The sequence below is a fragment of the Mus pahari genome, unplaced genomic scaffold (genome assembly GCF_900095145.1).
Source record: "Mus pahari unplaced genomic scaffold, PAHARI_EIJ_v1.1 scaffold_9758_1, whole genome shotgun sequence".
Lineage (NCBI taxonomy): Eukaryota > Metazoa > Chordata > Mammalia > Rodentia > Muridae > Mus > Mus pahari.
Window position 1 is genome coordinate 22849 of NW_018392238.1, and position 18577 is coordinate 41425.

Genomic DNA, 18577 nt, shown 5'->3' on the forward strand with positions numbered 1-18577 from the left:
TCTCTCTCTCTCTCTCTCTCTCTCTCTCTCTCTCTCTCTCTCTCTCTCTCGGTCTCTCTCTCTAATAGTAAAATGTATTTACATAAAGGGATTATGTTATAATAAATAATAAGATATACAAGTAAAATAAAAAAAAATATCCAAGCCAACAGACTTCCAACTCAAACAAAGAGACCACAGAGACATGAACTCCCAAAGAAGTGCAACATCCCAAATATCATTACTCCTTAACTACTGAATACAGGAACACTAACATGGATAAAAATCAAAAAGGGGCTAGAGAGTGTTCAGTTTTGCCATTCATTTTTAGTTTAAAAGCCTAGGAAAATCAATACAATAAGAAAACACACACACAAATGGGGTAAGAAAAAGGTAAATTATTCCTGTTTATATGAAACATTGATGTTGGAATGTTTTCTCATGGGCTCCTCGTGGAATTTTAAGTATGAAACTCTCAGACCTTATATACACATTCATCAAAATAGAGAACACAGAATAGATATCCAAACTAGTAGCTTTCTACAGGTCAATAATGAACTTGTAAAGATACAAATAATGGAAGTAATACAATGTGAAATTTAAAAAATAAAAGCACCTAGGAATAAGCCTAAACAAAGAGGTGGAAAACTTTAAGGCTTTGAAGATGATGCTAGAAATTGGATGAATGTGGATGCATAGAGAGAATGATATTTTATTAAGGGTAATTCTCATCAAACTTCCTAGGACTCTTCTCACAAAACTAGCAAAGGCAATTCTAAAGTTCATATGGAAACAAAATAAACCCAACTGGGCAAAGCCATCCTAAAAAGAGAGGGCACTGGTACATGTCTCCCAACACAAGATCTCAAACTATACTGCTTAACTATGGTATCATAGCAACTTGGTATTTACATAAGATAAACCTTTGACAAACTAAACAGAAGACTAATAAATAAACTCACAGAGCTAAAGTTAAAAGTGGATTTTGGAGAAGACAATTGCCCCCACAAATTGCAAGGGAAATTGAATATCTAAACACATGTCAAAAAATTAAGGTGGAATGGTTATCTATCTCTCTGCTCTGTGAAAAAAAAAAAAAAATTCAAAGCAGCTCATAGCAGGAAACAGAATGGAGAGCTGTTAGGTGAGAGACTGGAAACCAGTGAGAGGCCAGTAGGAGGATCTGTGACAAAAACGAGCCAAGTTCAATTATATACACATTTCTTATAAATAAGTGAAATCATTATAAATTCTATAACAGGCATATGTCCAAAGCCAAATATTTAAACGACGAAATAAAATTCTTTCATAAAAATACATAAAAATAAACATCTGGTCAGGCATGGTGGTACATGCCTTTAATCCCAGCACTGGACAAGCAAAGGCAGAATGATTTCTGTAAGGCTATCTTGGGCCACATAGAAAATTCAAGAAAGTCAAGACTGCATGTTGAGAACTAGTCTTGAAAGCAAAAACACAGGCAAAAATTAAAAATAAAATTGCAACCTAATACACTTGACAAAGATTTTGAATTACTTCATGAATATACCAAAAACCAGAAAGTACCAGATAACAATTATTGACAAACCAATATTTCTAAAGAGCCCTTTTCAAGTTTTTTACTAAATAAGATGCATTTGAGTAAAAACTGTTACTACTCTAGCATTGTCTATAACAAGTCATTACTAATCAACAAAAAGAATTTTAAAGTCAAAAATTGAAACATTCATATCAAAAGAGAAAATTTACAAACACTGCCAACAATCAGCCAAAGTCTGACCCATGGTGGTTTGGAAAGGTAAATGTACTGTGGCAGTATGAGCTGTTACCACCGTGAAAGACTCAGGAATATGTCCATGGTAGTTACAGTGAAGATACATTAGTAGAATTACTGTACTCCTCATGCTTTGTGATGCTCTAAAACTGGATACAAAAGAAACCTAGAATTAACAATGGTACAAGGCAAACAACACTTTCTTGGCATGGTTAGAATACAGTTTATCACTACTTTATCTATAGTCTTTCAAATTTAAAGGTTTTAAATTAAATTAGTTATACAAACATGATTACATCCTATGATAAATGATATATTAGATTTAAAATGATAACTAAAGAGTAAATTTTGATAAGTTCCAAACCTCATCAATAAACAATAGCTAAATTAACTTGCATTTTTTATTATGTTACTATGCTTAACCTAAGGAACCATTATTTGTATACCTGTGGGACATTGTAGAGACTTAGAACTCGGGAGATCTGAGTTGATATTCCTGTTGAAATGCCTCCTATCACTGTAACCAGCTTATCAGTCTTCTCAGACCCGCAGCTGTAGTTAGGAACTGGGGGGCTCTCTCCTGAGAACAAAGCCATAGAACTTTCCATAGCCTTTATCTCATGAAAGTCAACATTGAAGAGATAGAATCCCAGGGACATATTGAATAGAATATTTGGGTCCTTGTTGATTTTTTCTATAGCAAACACCATAGCCAACATGTGCTGATAATTTTTGGTAAGATCCCTAGGAGGAAAAATTGGAAACATCATTTTTGTGTTCTTTTTTAATATTAGTTTTTAATAAAACATAATTATATCAGTTACTTCCCTCTACTTTCTCCCTGGAGTCCCTCTCATGCTCTCTCTCAATTCTGGATTTTTATTTTTAACAATCTAATACACAATAATCAAAGAAATAAATAGGATATTCTGTAATAAAAATGTAGAAGAATTCATCTTAAAAATGAAGATTCATAGTACAACTTATTATCAAATTCACAAGTTTTGGTTTTGAATTTTTTTAGACAGAGTCTCACTACTCAGTCCAGGATGGACTAAAACTCACTATGTAGTCTAAGTTAAACACAGACTCATAGAGATTCACTTGCCTCTGCTTCTCAAGTTCTGGGATTAAAGTTTTGCACCATCACATGCTTTGAAATCTACAAATTTAACTTTTTACTGTGCAATTTGTGTCTGAAAAATTAAAATGGAAGAAATAAATGGAAGAAATAAAATAAGAAATTAAAATGTTGAAAATAGCCAACATTGAAACAGTTTTTCATGTTGTCTTTGAAAATATGATAAACTTAAGAAAATACACAGTGCTTAATCAACCATAGTAATTTAAAAAATAGTGTCAAGTAAATTTAAACAGGAAAAATAAAGTGTTCTCGCTATGATACACTAAGTAAATACAAAGAAAAATTGTTTTTAATTGCAAAGTGCTTTCAACATCTTCTCACATATTTAAGAAAATTCAGCATGAATAGGGGAGAGACACACAGAGAGCCAGTCATAGCTGAGTAGCTATTGGCATTTAGTGGCTTTTGGTGAACAAGGAGTCAGTTTCCTTCTAGGAGTATTAGCATGCCTAGATTATAGATGATGCCCTATACTCCTGCAGTACTGGTATGCCTAAATAAACTCTGTAGAATAAAAAGTGAAAATGAGACAGAATTCATGAAGTTGAGAAAGAGATACAGAGAGAGGCACAGAATGACAGAGAGACAGACAGACAAGGAGACAGAGAGAAAGAACTTGAGAGAGAGGAGACACTGGACAGTGGAAGGGAAGCAGTAGAGGAGGGTTTGATCAACATATTATATATATGTATGAAATAATGAAGCAATATTTTTTAATGAGAGAAGCCAAACACTTACATGTAAACATATTCCGGTATATATGGTGTGCTTTTAAAGGTAAATTTATTTATAAAGGGTCTATCCGTCACTCTAAGGGAAAAGAATCCTCCAATAACAAAATCCCCATCTTGATAGTAGCCAAGAGAAGCAGGTATATTTAAGGAAAAACAAGAAATTTGTTCCTGGAATACAATGAGAACAATCCAGAGAGAGAAAGCAATGAGTAATTTCATACTAACATTGATAAATAATTGATAAAACCCAGAAATCTGTTCAGTTGAGATACTTGGAGTAATTGGCCCAGATAGTACAGCAACAAACTGATAAAACATGTGGCTGTCTGGTCAGTGTAGATCAAGGTTATAAAGCATTGTTTTGTCCTGATACATGCCCACAAGTATCGAAACACTCCCTCAGTTCCCTGGAGTATAATCTGCTTTGCACCTACTTAGCCCTAGATTATGTCCCCTTCACAGAGTCACTGGGTGTCTCCTAGAGCTCAGGAACCTCTCACTTGGCACCTGGGAATCCTGATTCTCAGCAAGAAAATATACAATTAAGAAAAAGTGTGATGTCCTCTAAAACACCTGTGGGGTGTGTACACTCTGTGTACTTTTCAAGGTTCTAAGGTAAAGAGAGACTAACCAGTGGAAGCATTATTAAGTCATGAAGGGTCATATGAAGGAGACATCAAAGGACTCTCTGATTGTGAAGGGAAGGGCTACACTCCTAATAATTGAACATCAGTTATATTTTACACTATTTCTATAAGACCAAGCCAAAGCCTTATGTTTGAAGACTAAATAGGATATATTTTCAACATTAATTATATATGATTATGAGTAAAATGTTTGAAATACATATATTACTTAAAAATATATATAAATTTTTAATTCATACTTAGTTTTGTAAAGCACTGGCATTTCTTTTTTTTCTTTTTAAAACCTTTATTTTCATGTTTTTTAATTATTTTATTAGATATTTTCTTCATTTACATTTCAAATGCTATACCGAATGTTCCCTATACCCTCCCTCCACCCTGCTCCTCTACCCCCTCACTCCCACATTTGGCCCTGGCATTCCAATGTATGGGGCATATAAAGTTTGTAAGACCAAGGGGCCTCTCTTCCCAATGAGGGCTGATTAGGCCTTCTTCTGCTATATTTGCAACTAGAGACATGAGCTCTAGGGGTACTGATTAGTTCATATTGTTGTTCTACCTATAGGGTTGCATTAGAGAAACTAGCAGGAGATAACTGAGATTTCTGTTATTTGCTCTGACAATGGGCATGTCCCGATAGCACATAAGTAATTCTAAAATCATAGCTGAAAATACAGAAAAACTAATGGCCATAGACACCAAACAGCTCCTAGAATATCTTCATGGGACAAATATGTCTTTACTTCAGGGAGACAGCAATTCTTCTGCTTATTTGGATACTGATCTTTAGGACACTTGATGCGTTGATCCATATCTGAAAACAAGGCAGACTGGTTTATTATATTCCACCCATCACTCTCTAGATACACGTATGGGAAATATATCTTCCACAGAACAACTGTTGAATTTTAAAGGAAAAGTACCAGCTTATAGTCACTGTGCCATAATATTGAAATCAGTAGATGAATAAGTTGTTTTTTCATGAGAGTATAATACAGATACGCTGTATTTATAATATATTCAGAAAGTTAGTGGACTTGAACAATAGGAGAAAATCAGAAATGTAGAAACGATGTTTAGTGGAAATCAGACAGCATGAATATTATATTTGATTACATGTAAAGGAAAGAGAAAGTTAAGCTTTTATGAAAGAGAAATTTTTAAGCTTTCACTATTTTTCTTTTGTTCTCTTAATGTATTAAAATTGTTTATTACTTGAGAATATCATAATGCATATAATGTGTTTTGATCAAATCTATCACCATTTTTCCCCTGAAAATAATTCTTTCTCCCCTCTAACCTTTTTTTCTTCCTAAATACTTTCTTTTTTTTGGTTAGCCCTCTCAGTTCACTTAATTCTGTCTGTATTCAAAATCACTATAAGGCCATCTACCACAAAATGGGCAGTCTGTAAGGATCACATATCTGAAAATAACAAACAAACCTCATTCATTCTCTCTAGCAGCCATCAACTGATAAAGTAGCAGCATCCAGAGGCTCACGGCACAACAACAAGTCATTGCAATGAACATTGACAAAGATGTGTGGACATGTGAGTATACCGTGGAACTCACTGTGACACTTTACGGCTTCCACAACAAAACATTGTTGTTTGGGGAAGTGGAGGTTGCAAGGGAATAGCACAGACACCAGGATGTGGAAAGATGAGTGGGATTGGGAGGTATGACGCGAAATACACAAAGAACCAATACAAAGTTAATTTAAACAAAAAGTATAAAGAACAAGAACTTGGTAGTGCTTGTTTGCAAAACCAGCACTCAGGAAGTAGTCTGTCCTACCACTACGTTGCTACCAAAACCAGAAAGAACATTATTTTAAATAGATTTTGGTAAGTAAAATTTTTATTCAGGAGAACAAAATGGTCATGATAAAACAACTGTTTTGAAATAGATGTTAGATATGAAGTAAGGATACAAAATAATTTAAAGAATTTAAAAAACTAAACCTGGTAGGAAGCATTGCTGCTGTGCTCTGGGGAGGCTTTGCGATTGGAAACATTTTGAGGAAGAAGTGATAGCTGGACAATCAGAGGACAGTAGACAGAACATTCCTGAACTTCAATCACAGCCCTGCACATTGCTCACAGACCCAAACATCACTCAAACCCCTGCACATCTCTCATAGCACTGGACAACACTCACAGACCTGCACATTACTCACAGCCTGGCACAGCACTCATAGCCCTGTAAATCACTCATCCTTTGGGATCTCTCAGTGCTTGATTGTACAGTGGCCTCATGCTCCTGTACAGTACTGGGGAATACATAATGAAAACTCCCACAAGAATCAAAGTAATTACGAAGAAAAGTATTAAATCATATGGCCAATACTAATCTAGTCATAAACACATATTTCTGGAGTTTTTACTATTCACTATAGGAAGTGATCCCAGGGTCCGAGGGTCCCAGGGTCCCAATAAAGTAGTGCTATATCTGTCATCAATATCACAATGATACAATGATTTTAGCAATTCCTCATATTTGATAATTCCTTTCTAGTTTATCTCAGGTGTCTCTAGGATCATAGCAATGTATATACTTTCTCTGAACTTTAATTTCCTTGTGAATAAAATGTTGATTATTATCAGTATTTATTGTTAGTATGAAATATGGTCATGCTTTATAATGCATCTCATATTTTAGGTTATACAGAGAACACAAACTGTTTGCAGTATACAAAGAGGGTTAACTTTACTCATTAATACTGCTAAAGCTGCAAAGAACCATTAGTGAAAAGCAGGGGTACAAAGAAGAGAAACTTAAACTCAGTGAAGACTTGCAGAAGACAAAGCTGGACCAGATGCAGAACACTCCTGTAGTCTTAGTCAACCAGGATGCTGAGCCTGGAGGATTGCTGGAGCCCAGGATTTGAGACCAATCTGGGCAAACCAACCCACCAACCAATAACAAAACAACCAACAGTAAAAAAAATTTCTGGGTTGAACTGAAGATTTTTGTTTGATTTTTGTTTGGTTTTTCAAAACAGAGTTTCTCTTTGCAGCTCTGGCTGTCCTGGAACTCACTCTGTAGATCAGGATGGCCTTGAACTTGGAAATTTACATACTGAGCATTGGGATTAAAACCTTTGTCACCTCCACCCAGCAAGAAAGTCTTTTAAACTATTAGAAATTAGTTAAATAACAAGGGTATCCACATTCATTAAGGAAACTTTAATAAAGCTTAAAGCATACATTGCACCTTACACAATAATAGTGGGAGACTTCAACACCCCATTCTCATCAATGGACAGATCCTGGAAACAGAAACAAAACAGAGACACAGTGAAACTAAGAGAAGTTTTGAAAAATAAATTTAACAGATATCTGCACAATATTTTATCCTAAAACAAAAGGATATATGTTCTTCTCAGCACCTTATGGTACCTTCTCCAAAATTGACCAAATAATTAGTCACAAAACAGGCCTGAACAAATACAAAATTATTGAGATTATAACATGCATCCTATCAGATCACCACAGACTAAGGCTGATCTTTAATAAAAACATAAATAATAGAAAGCCAATGTTGATATGCAAGCTGAACAACACTCTACTCAACATGGTCAAGGAAAAAATAAAGAAAGAAATTAAAGACTTTTTAGAGTTTAATGAAAATGAAGCCACAACATACCCAAACTTATAGGACACAATGAAAGCNNTNCTAAGAGGAAAACTCATAGCTCTGAGTGCTGCCAAAAAGAAACTAGAGAGAGCACACACTAGCAGTTAAAAGCACACCTAAAAGCTCTAGAACAAAAGGAAGCAAATTCAACCAAGAGGAGTAGAAAGCAGGAAATAAACAAAGTCAGGGCTGGACTCAACCAAGTGGAAACAAAGAGAACTGTACAAAGAATCAACCAAACCAGGAGCTGATTCTTTGAGAAAATCATCAAGATAGATAAACCCTTAGCCAAACTAACTAGAAGAGACAGGAAAAATATCCTAATTAACAAAATCAGAAATGAAAAGGGAGACACAACAACAGAATCAGAGGAAATCCAAAATATCATAAGATCCTACTACAAAAGGCTATACTCAACAAAACTGGAAAACCTGGATGAAATGGACAATTTTCAAGACAGATACCAGGTACCAAAGATAAATCAGGATCAGATTAATGACCTAAACAGTCACATATCCCCTAAAAAAAAATAGAAGCAGTCATTAATAGACTCCCAACCAAAGAAAGCCCAGGACCAGATGGGTTTAGTGCAGAGTTCTATAAGACTTTCAAAGAAGACGTAATTCCAATTCTCCTCAAACTATTCCACAAAATAGAAGCAGAAGTTACTCTACCTAATTCATTCTATGAAGCCAAAATTACTCTGGTACGTAAACTACACAAGGACCCAACAAGGAAAGAAACTTCAGACCAATTTCCCTTATTAATATTGATGCAAAAATACTCAATAAAATTCTTACAAACCGAATCCAAGAACACATCAAAATGATCATTCATCATGATTAAGTAGGCTTCATCCCAGTGATGCAGGGATGGTTTAATATAGGGAAATCCCTCAAAGTAATCCACTATATAAACAAACACAAACACAAATCCCACATGATCATCTCTTTAGATGCTGAGAAAGCATTTGAAAAAGTCCAACGTAAACATAATAAAAGCAATATGCAGCAAACCAGTAGCCAACATCAATGTAAATGGAGAGAAATATGAAACAATCCCACTAAATTCAGGGACTAGACAAGGTTGCCCACTTTCTCCCTACCTATTCAATATAGTACTTGAAGTCTTAGGCAGAGCAATTACACAACAAAAGGAGATCAAATGGATACAAATTGGAAAGGAAGGAATCAAAATATCACTATTTGCAGATGATATGACAGTATATATCAGTGACCCTAAAAATTCCACCAGAGAACTCCTAAACCCGATAAACAGCTTCAGTGCAGTAGCTGGATATAAAATTAACTCAAACAAATCAGTGGCCTTTCTTTACACAAAGGGTAAACAGGCTGAGAAAGAAATTAGGGAAACAATGCCCATCACAAAAATCACAAATAATATAAAATAACTTGGTGTGCTTTAACAAAGGAAGTGAAAGATCTGTAAGATAAGAACTTCAATTCTCTGAAGAAAGAAATATGCAGGTCTCAGAATATGGAAAGATCTCCCATGCTCATGGATTTGCAGGATTAATATATTTAAAATGGAAATCTTGCTAAAAGCAATCTACAGATTCAATGTAATCACCATCAAAATCTCAACTCAATTCTTCACAGAGTTAGAAAGGGCAATTTGCAAATTCATCTGCAATAACAAAAAACCTAGGATAGCAAAAACCATTCTCAACAATAAAAGAACCTCTGGTGGTATCACCATGCCTGATCTCAAGCTGTACTGCAGAGCAATTGTGATAAAAACTGTATTGTACTGGTACAGAGAAAGACAAGGAGATCAGTGGAATAGAACTGAAGACAGAGAATGGAACCCACACATCTATGGTCACTTGATTTTTGACAAGGGACCTAAAATCATCCAGTGGAAAAAAGACAGCATTTTCAACAAATGGTGCTGGCACAACTGACAGTTATCATGTAGAAGAATGCAAATTGATCCACTCTTATCTCCTTGTACTAAGGTCAAGTCTAAGTGGATCAAAGAACTTCACATAAATCCAGAGATACTGGAATTATAGAGGAGAAAGTGGGGGAAAGCCTTGAAGATTTGGGCACAGGGGAAATATTCCTAAACAGAACAACAATGGCTTATGCTGTAAGATCTAGAATCAACAAATGAGACCTCATAAAACTGTAAAGCTTCTGTAAGGCAAAAGACACTGTCAATAAGACAAAAAGGCCACCAGCAGATTGGGAAAGGATCTTTACCAATCCTAAATCCTATAGAGAACTAATATCCAATATATTCAAAGACCTCAAGAAGCTGGATTCCAGAAAATCCATTAACCCTTTTAAAAAATGGGGTACGGAGCTAAACAAAGAATTCTCAACTGAGGAATACCAAATGTCTGAGAAGCACCTGTAAAAATGTTCAACATTATTAATCAACAGGGAAATGCAAATCAAAACAACCCTGAGATTCTACCTCACACCAGTCAGAATAACTAAGATCAAAAATTCAGGTGACAGCAGGTGCTGATGAGGATGTGGAGAAAGAGGTACAGTCCTTCATTGTTGGTGGGACTGGAAACTTGTACAACCACTCTGGAAATCAGTCTCATGGTTCCTCAGAAAATTGGACATAGTACTACCAGAAAATCCAGCAATACCTTACCTGGGCATATACCTAGAATATGTTCCAACTTGTAATAAGGAAACATGCTCCATTATGTTCATAGCAGTCTTATTTATAATAGCTATAAGGTGGAAAGAACACAGATGTTCCTCAACAGAGGGANGGATACAGAAAATATGGTACATTTACTCAATGGAGTACTTCTCAGCAATTAAAAATAATGAATTTATAATATTCTTAGGTAAATTAATGGAACTGAAGGATATCATCGTGAGTGAGGTAACCCAATCACAAAAGAGCACACATGATATGCACTCATTAACAAGTGGATATTTGCCCAGAAACTTGAATACCCAAGATACAATTTGTAAAACATATGAAACTCAAGAAGAAGGAAGGCCAATGTATAGATAGAATGGGGAACAAAATACCCATGGAAGGAGTTACAGAGACAAAGTTCAGAGCTGAGACTGGGGGAAGGACCATCCAGAGATTGCCCCACCTGGGGATCCACCCCATAAACCACCTCTAAACCCAGCCACAATTGCATATGCCAGCAAGATTTTGCTGAAAGGACCCTGATATAGCTGTCTCTTGTGAGGATATGCCAGTGCCTGGCAAATACAGAAGTAGATGCTCACAGTAATCTACAAGATGGACCCCTGATGAAGGAGCTAGAGAAAATACCCAAGGAGCTAAAGGGATCTGCAACTACGAACTAACCAGAACCCCCCAGAGCTTGTGTCTCTCTTTGAATATGTAGCAGAGCTTGGCCTAGTTGGTCATCAATGGGAGGAGAAGCCCTTGGTCTTGCGAAGATTATATGCCCTAGTACAGGTGAATGCCAGGGCGAGGAAGTGGGAGTGGGTAGGTTGGGAAGCATGGCAGAGGTAGGGTTATAGAGGACTTTTGGGATAGCATTTGAAATATAAATGAAGAAAATATCTAATAAAAATTTTAAAAAGGAATCATGCTGATATATTAATGGATATATAATACATGAAGATATTGATTTTAACATCAAAATGCAGGGATAGCTGGAAGTACATAACTATGCATGCAATTGAAATTGTATATAACACAGAACTAAAAGATATTTTCCATATAGTGGCCATGAAAAAAAATGGAAAAAGACAACAATAAAGAGAGAAAAAAACTAACAAATCATACCACTATAGTAAATGGCAAGTGGAGACAAAAGGAAAGCGTGAAACATTTGATAGAGATAGATAGATAGATAGATAGATAGATAGATAGATAGATAGATAGATAGATAGATAGATAGATAGAGATACTTTTATGCTATCAAGAATTAAAATCAGATTTAGTATTTGCCATTTATATAAAAATGCTTAGAATTTATTAACCAGTTCACAGAGATGGTACATTCTGAGACCTTGTTAACCTCTTATGTGTGAACCCACTAAAAGGGATGATGGAAATCCACCAATGAGTGGCACACTGCCTTCAAGTCATTACCTAACCCCCTAACTAGGTCTGTGCCTGTGCATGTGTCCAGTGGACCTGTATTAAACAGGACCTCAAATAAGACAAGAGCTTATCTTTCTCATGTGTTTATACCAGGAAAACTTCCCATCTCTCCACAGCAATGCTCTCTATGATAATGCTTGCTAATGAAAAAAAAAATGTTCAGTATCTATTCGAACTCACAATTTCCATAAAATTTTCAAGTAGACATTATGAAAAAGAGGCTAAGGACACACACACACACACACTATTTCTCCTGTTTGTCACTTTGTAGCACTGTATCCTTCCATCCCCCTCTCTAAACTCCTTCTTTAACAACATAGATCCATTTGAGCGGGACCCACATAAAGACCAAGCTGCACATATGTTACATTTGTGTTGGGGAACCTAGGTCCAGCCCTTGTTTGTTCTCTGTTGTGGTTCAGTCTCTGAGAGCTCCAAGGTTCCAGGTTAGTTGATTCTGTTGTGGCCACAATCTTTCATCTTATTCTGCCATAAAAGTCCCAAAGCTCCATCCACTGTTTGTCCGTATGAGTCAGTTAGTGGGTGGGGCCTCAAATAGGTCAATCATGCTAGACTCCTGTCTGCAAATATACAACTTATCATTATTACTGTCAGGAATTGGTGCCTGCCCATGGGATGGATCTCAAGTTAGACCAGTTACCAGTTGGGTGTTCCCTCATTCTCCACTCTATCATGAATCCCTCCATTTCTTGTAGTCAGGGTAAATTTGGGGATTGAAAGGTTTTGTGGATGGGTTGGTGTTGCTATCACTATACCAGGGTTCCTACCTGGCTTCAAGAGGTAGTCTCACCAGGCTCCATATCGTCAATGCTATAAGTAACAATTAAGGACAGCCCCCCCCCATTGATTCTTTGGTGCTTCCCCTATATCAGGTCACTTTCTCTTCCTGGAAATGCACTCTATGCCTCCTCCATCACTTGCAAATTTCCATGGCTCATGGCTATCATGGTATCCATCTCCTCTGTCTCCCCTCACACCTGTAGCCAAACCTCTCAATTTTCCAACATATCCCCTCTCACACCTAGTTCCCTCCTGCACTCTGCCTTCCACTACCATTCCATTCCTGACTCCAAGTGAGCCTCAAACATCCTTGCTTGGCTCTCCATCCTGTCCAGACTCCTTGGCTCAGTGGAGTGAAGCATGGGTATCATTATTTTATGGCTAATATTCACTTATAATGAATACATACCATGTAAGTCCTTTTGGGACTGGGCTATATAGATAACTTTCTCAATATCCATCCATCTACATACAGAATTATTGATGGCTGATTTTCAGAGCTGAATGATATTCCGTTTTGTAGATGTACCACATTTTCACTATCCATTATTCAGTTGAGCAACAACTACAATGTTTACAATTTCTGGCTATTATAAATAAAGCTGTTATGGATATAGTTAGGCAAGTGTCTTAGTGGGATTGTGGAGCATCTTCTGAGTATACGCCCAGGAGTGGTGTAGCTGGGTCTTGAGGGAGAACTATTTCCAGTTTCCTGAGAAAATGACAAACTGATTTCCAAAGTGGCTCTATAACTGTCACTCCTGCCAGCAATGGAAGAGAGATTCTTTGTTATACATCCTCGCCAGCATATGTTATCACTTGAGTTTTTTAATCTTAGCCAATATGACCAGTGTAAGATGGTATCCGAATTCCATTTCCTTGATAACTAATGGCTTTAACTGTTTTTTTAAGTTCTTCTTGGCCATATGAGATTCTTCTGTTGAGGATTCTGTTTATCTTTGGTCCCCATTTTTTTTTTTTTTTTACAAAAACTTTGCAGTTTCAAGAGGTCCTACTTATCAATTGATGATCTTATATACTAAGGCATGGCTGTCCTATTCAGCAAATTGTCACCTATACCAATGCATTTAAGGGTTTGTCACATTTTCCTGTAGGAGATTTAGTGTATCCAGTTTTATGGTGAGGTCCTTTATCCACCTGGACTTGAGTTTTTGAAGGATGATAAATGTGGATCTATTTTCATTCTTTAGCATGTAGACATCCAGTTAGACCAGCATCTTTTGTTGAAGATGCTTTGTTTTTTCCACTGTAGGGTTTAAGCTACTTTATCAAAAAAATCACATGTCCATATATGTGTGCATTAATTTCTGGGTAGACGATTCAATTCCATATATCAATGTGTGCTATTACTCTGTAATACAACTTGAGGCCAGGGTTGGTGATTGTTGGAGACCAGGTTGAGAAAACCCAGGAATTTTTACAACTTGCAGCTGAGAACCATATAGTTCTTTGTTAAGAGCCAGTCAGCCCTTTCCCCTAAAGGCTGTTTTACAGGAATCAGCAAGATTCTGGCCCTAAACAAACATCAAGGGCTATTAAAGGAGTTACTGCCACCTTGAGCTCTGAGGAGGACAGGGGCTTTGAGATAAGCCACCTGGCATTCCGGGGCAGTGACGCAAAAGCCCTGAGATAAATCACTGAAAGATAAATTCAAACTTGCAATTAGCTTCCCCCATTTGTCCTTCACTCTGCCTCTTTTGATCACTCCCTAACCCCTCTCTGTATGCTATAAAACTTGAGCCTTTTTCCTCATTAAACGGACTATGACAAAAGCTGCTGCATAGTCCCGTTTTCTTTCTCTTATTCCCATTTCACTTTATTTTCGTGATCCCCCTCGAGGACCACGGAATAACTTATCCCGCAGGACCTGAGAGGTGTATTCTCCAGAAATTGTTTTCTTGTGCAGGATTGTTCTGACTATCCTTAGTTCTTTCTTTGTTTTTTGTTTTGTTTTTCCATATGAAATTGAAAATTACTCTTTCAAGGTCTATAAAAAAATGTGTTAGAATTTTGACGGGTGTTACTCAAATCAGGAGATTGCTTTAGGTAAGATGGCCATTCTTACTATGTAAAATCTACCTTACCATGGGCATGGGAAATTTTTTCATCTTCTGAAGTCTTCTTTGATTTCTTCCTTCATGGATTTGAAATCTTTGTCATACAGATCTTTCACTTGCTTGGTTATTGTTAGACCAAGATATTTTATGTTATTTCTGGTTATTGTGAAAGGTATTGTTTTTCTAACTCCTTTCTCAATCAGTTTATCAATTGTATAAAGGAGGGCTACTGATTTCTTAAAGTTAACTAACTTTCCAGCCACCTTGTTGGAGCTTTTTATCAGCTGTATCTGTTTTCTCAGAGAATATTTGGAGTCACCTTTGTATACTATCATGTCATCCACAATTAATTTCTTTTACAATTTGTATCCCATTGTTAATTGTCTTATCATAGTTTATGTTGCATTTCCAGAATAATTTTTATATAATTTATCAACAGATGTCGTTTTATATCTTTGATTACAATTGCTATGCTTCTAGGTATTTTCATTTTTCATAATCAATGCCTTCAATGCCAGCACTTGGGAGGTACAGTCAGATAGTAACTTTGAGTTAAAAGGCATATAAGGCATAACCATGCCTTCATTTTTTTCTTGTTAATCATAATTCATTTTTATTTTTTTAATTTGTCTCTGTGTTTGTGTATGTTTTGCCTGTCCCTATGCCTTGCTTCCACAGAGTTAAAAAGAGGATGTCATATCCCTAAGAAATGGAGTAAACAAACACAAGAGAAAAAATCCTATAGTCATCTAATTAGATAAAGATTTTGATAAAAATCCAATACTCCTTCAAGGTAAAAGTTCTAAAGACATTAGAAATAAAAGGAAAAATTCTCAACAAAGTAAAGGCTAAGGATAACTAACACAGAGCTAATCAACTATAGATCATACTGAATGGGAGGAAATCCTAGTATTCTCATAAAATAAAGAATAAAAAGGATTTCTGTCTTCTCCACTCACAATGATTTCAGAACTTTACCAATAAAACAAGAGAAAATAATAAAAATAATAAAAAAAGGTAAGCAAGACGCCAGCATGTCCTTATTGGAAGAAGATATGATTCTCTGAGTGCAACATCCTAAAACTCCACCCAAGTTTGATTTTCTAAAAAGAACAGCAAAGTATCAAGATACATCCAAAATATTAAAAATGGATTATTCCCTACACCAATAACAAATATATTGAGAAATAAATCAGGAAAACATTCCAAAAAAATAAATTCCAAAAAAAATTGAACCTACACACGAAAGTGAAAGACTTCAATAATAAATATTGGGATTTATATAGGAAATGCAGGGTTTTCATACATAGTGACAGTGTTATTTTATTTCAGTTGTGGGAAGAATTTGTTTTCTTTTGTTTGTTTTTTTGTTCTGTTATCACGATAACATGATACAAGCAATAGCAGTGGTTCTCAAATGCTATCCCGAAAGTCTCATATGCCCTCCCCACCCCCACTCCCCTGCCTACCCACTCCCGCTTCTTGGCCCTGGTGTTCCCCTATACTGGGGAATATAAAGTTTGCAAGACCAAGGGGCCTCTCTTCCCAATGATGGCCGACTAGGCCATCTTCTGCTACATATGCAGCTAGAGAAATGAACTCTGGGAATGCCGGTTAGCTCATATTGTTGTTCCACCTATAGGGTTGCAGACCCCATCAGCTCCTTGGGTACTTTCTCAAGCTCCTGCATTGGGGGCCTTGTGTTCTATCCAATACCTGACTGTGAGCATCTACTTATTTATTTGCCAGGCACTGGCATAGCCTCACAAGAGACAGCTATATCAAGGTCCATTCAGCAGAATCTTTCTGCCGTATAAATAGTATCTGCTTTTGGTGGCTGATTATAGGATGGACCCCTATGTGGGGCAGTCTCTGGATGGTTCATTCTTTCATCTCAGCTCCAAGCTTTGTCTCTGTAACTACTTCCCTGTGTGTTTTGCTCCCAATTCTAAGAAGGGGTGAGGTGTCCACACTTTGGTCTTCGTTCTTCTTGAGTTTCTTGTGTTTTGCAAATTGTATCTTGGGTCTTCTAAATTTCTGGGCTAATATCCACTTATCAGTGACTGCATATCATGTGAGTTCTTTTGTGATTGGGTTACCTCACTCAGGATGATACCCTCAAGATCCATCCATTTGCCTATGAATTTCATAAATTCATTGTTTATACTACCTGAGTAGTACTCCATTTAGCTGGTGTAAATGTACCACATTTTCTGTATCCATTCCACTGTTGAGGGACATCTGACTTCTTTCCAGCTTCTGGCTACTATAAATAAGGCTGCTATGAACATAGTGGAACATGTGTTCTTATTACCAGTTGGAACATCTTCTGGATGTATGCCCAGGAGAGGTATTGCTGGATACTCCAGTAGTACTATGACCAATTTTCTGAGTAAACATAAGACTGATTTCTGGAGTGGTTGTATAACCTTGCTATGCTACCAATAATGAAGGAGTGTTACTCTTTCTCCACATCCTCACCAGCATCTGCTGTCACCTGAATTTTTGAACCTAGCCATTCTGACTGGTGTGAGGTGGAATCTCAGGATTGTTTTGATTTGCATTTCCCTAATGATTAAGGATGTTGAACATGTTTTGAAGTGCTTCTCAGCCATTCGATATTCACCAGTTGAGAATTCTTTGTTTAGCTCTGTGCCCCATTTTTTAATGGGGTTATTTCATTTTCTCGTGTCCAACTTCTTGAGTTCTTTATATATGTTGGTTATTAGTCCCCTATCTGATTTAGGATTGGTAAATATCCTTTCCCAGTCTGTTAGTGGCTTTTTTGTAATATTGACAGTGTCTTTTGCCTTACAGAAGCTTTGCAATTTTATGAGGTCGCATTTGTTGATTCTAGCTCTTACAGCACAAGCCATTGTTGTTCTGTTCAGGAATAATTTCCCCTGGGGCCAAATCTTCAAGGCTTTTCCCCACTTTCTCCTCTATAAGTTTCAGTGTCTCTGGTTTTATGTGGAGTTCCTTGATCCACTTAGACTTGGCCTTAGTACAAGGAGATAAGAATGGATCAATTTACATTCTTCTACATGATAACTGCCAGTTGTGCCAGTACCATTTGTTGAAAAAGTTGTCTTTTTTCCACTGGGTAGTTTTAGCTCCCTTGTCAAAGATCAAGTGACCATAGGTGTGTGGGTTCATTACTGTATCTTCAATTCTATTCCATTGGTCTACCTTTCTGTCGCTATATCAGTACCATGCAGTTTTTATCACAATTATTCTGTAGTACAGCTTAGGTCAGGCATGATGATAACCCCAGAGATTCTTTTACCATTGAGAATAGTTTTTGCTATCCTAGGTTTTTTGTTATTCCAGATGAATTTGCAAATAGCCCTTTCTAATTTGTTGAAGAATTGAGTTGGAATTTTGATAAGGATTGCATTTAATCTGGAGATTGCTTTTGCAGAATAGCCATTTTCATTATGTTGATCCTGCCAATCCATGAGCATGGGAGATATTTCCATCTTCTGAGATCTTCTTTACTTTCTTTCTTCAGAGACTTGAAGTTCTTATCATGCAGATCTTTCACTTCCTTAGTTAGAGTCACACAAAAGATTTTTATATTTTTGTGACTTTTGTGAAGGGTGTTGTATCCCTAATTTCTTTCTCATCCTATTTATCCTTTCTGTAGAGAAAGTCCAGATTAGTTTGAGTTAATTTTATATCCAGCTACTGCACTGA

General features: G+C 36.5%; 1 protein-coding gene across 1 annotated transcript in view; it reads right to left on the reverse strand.

Moving 5' to 3' along the window:
• The window catches only part of LOC110314895 (vomeronasal type-2 receptor 26-like), a 25072-nt gene extending 21222 nt beyond the window's left edge, over window positions 1–3850 (reverse strand). The window contains exons 1-2 of the mRNA XM_021189090.1: window positions 3636–3850; window positions 2200–2497 (exon numbers count right to left, since the gene is read on the reverse strand). Coding sequence (XP_021044749.1) covers window positions 2200–2497; window positions 3636–3850 — 513 coding nt within the window. The remainder of the gene's footprint in view (window positions 1–2199; window positions 2498–3635) is intronic.
• Between the last annotated feature and the right edge of the window lie 14727 nt (window positions 3851–18577).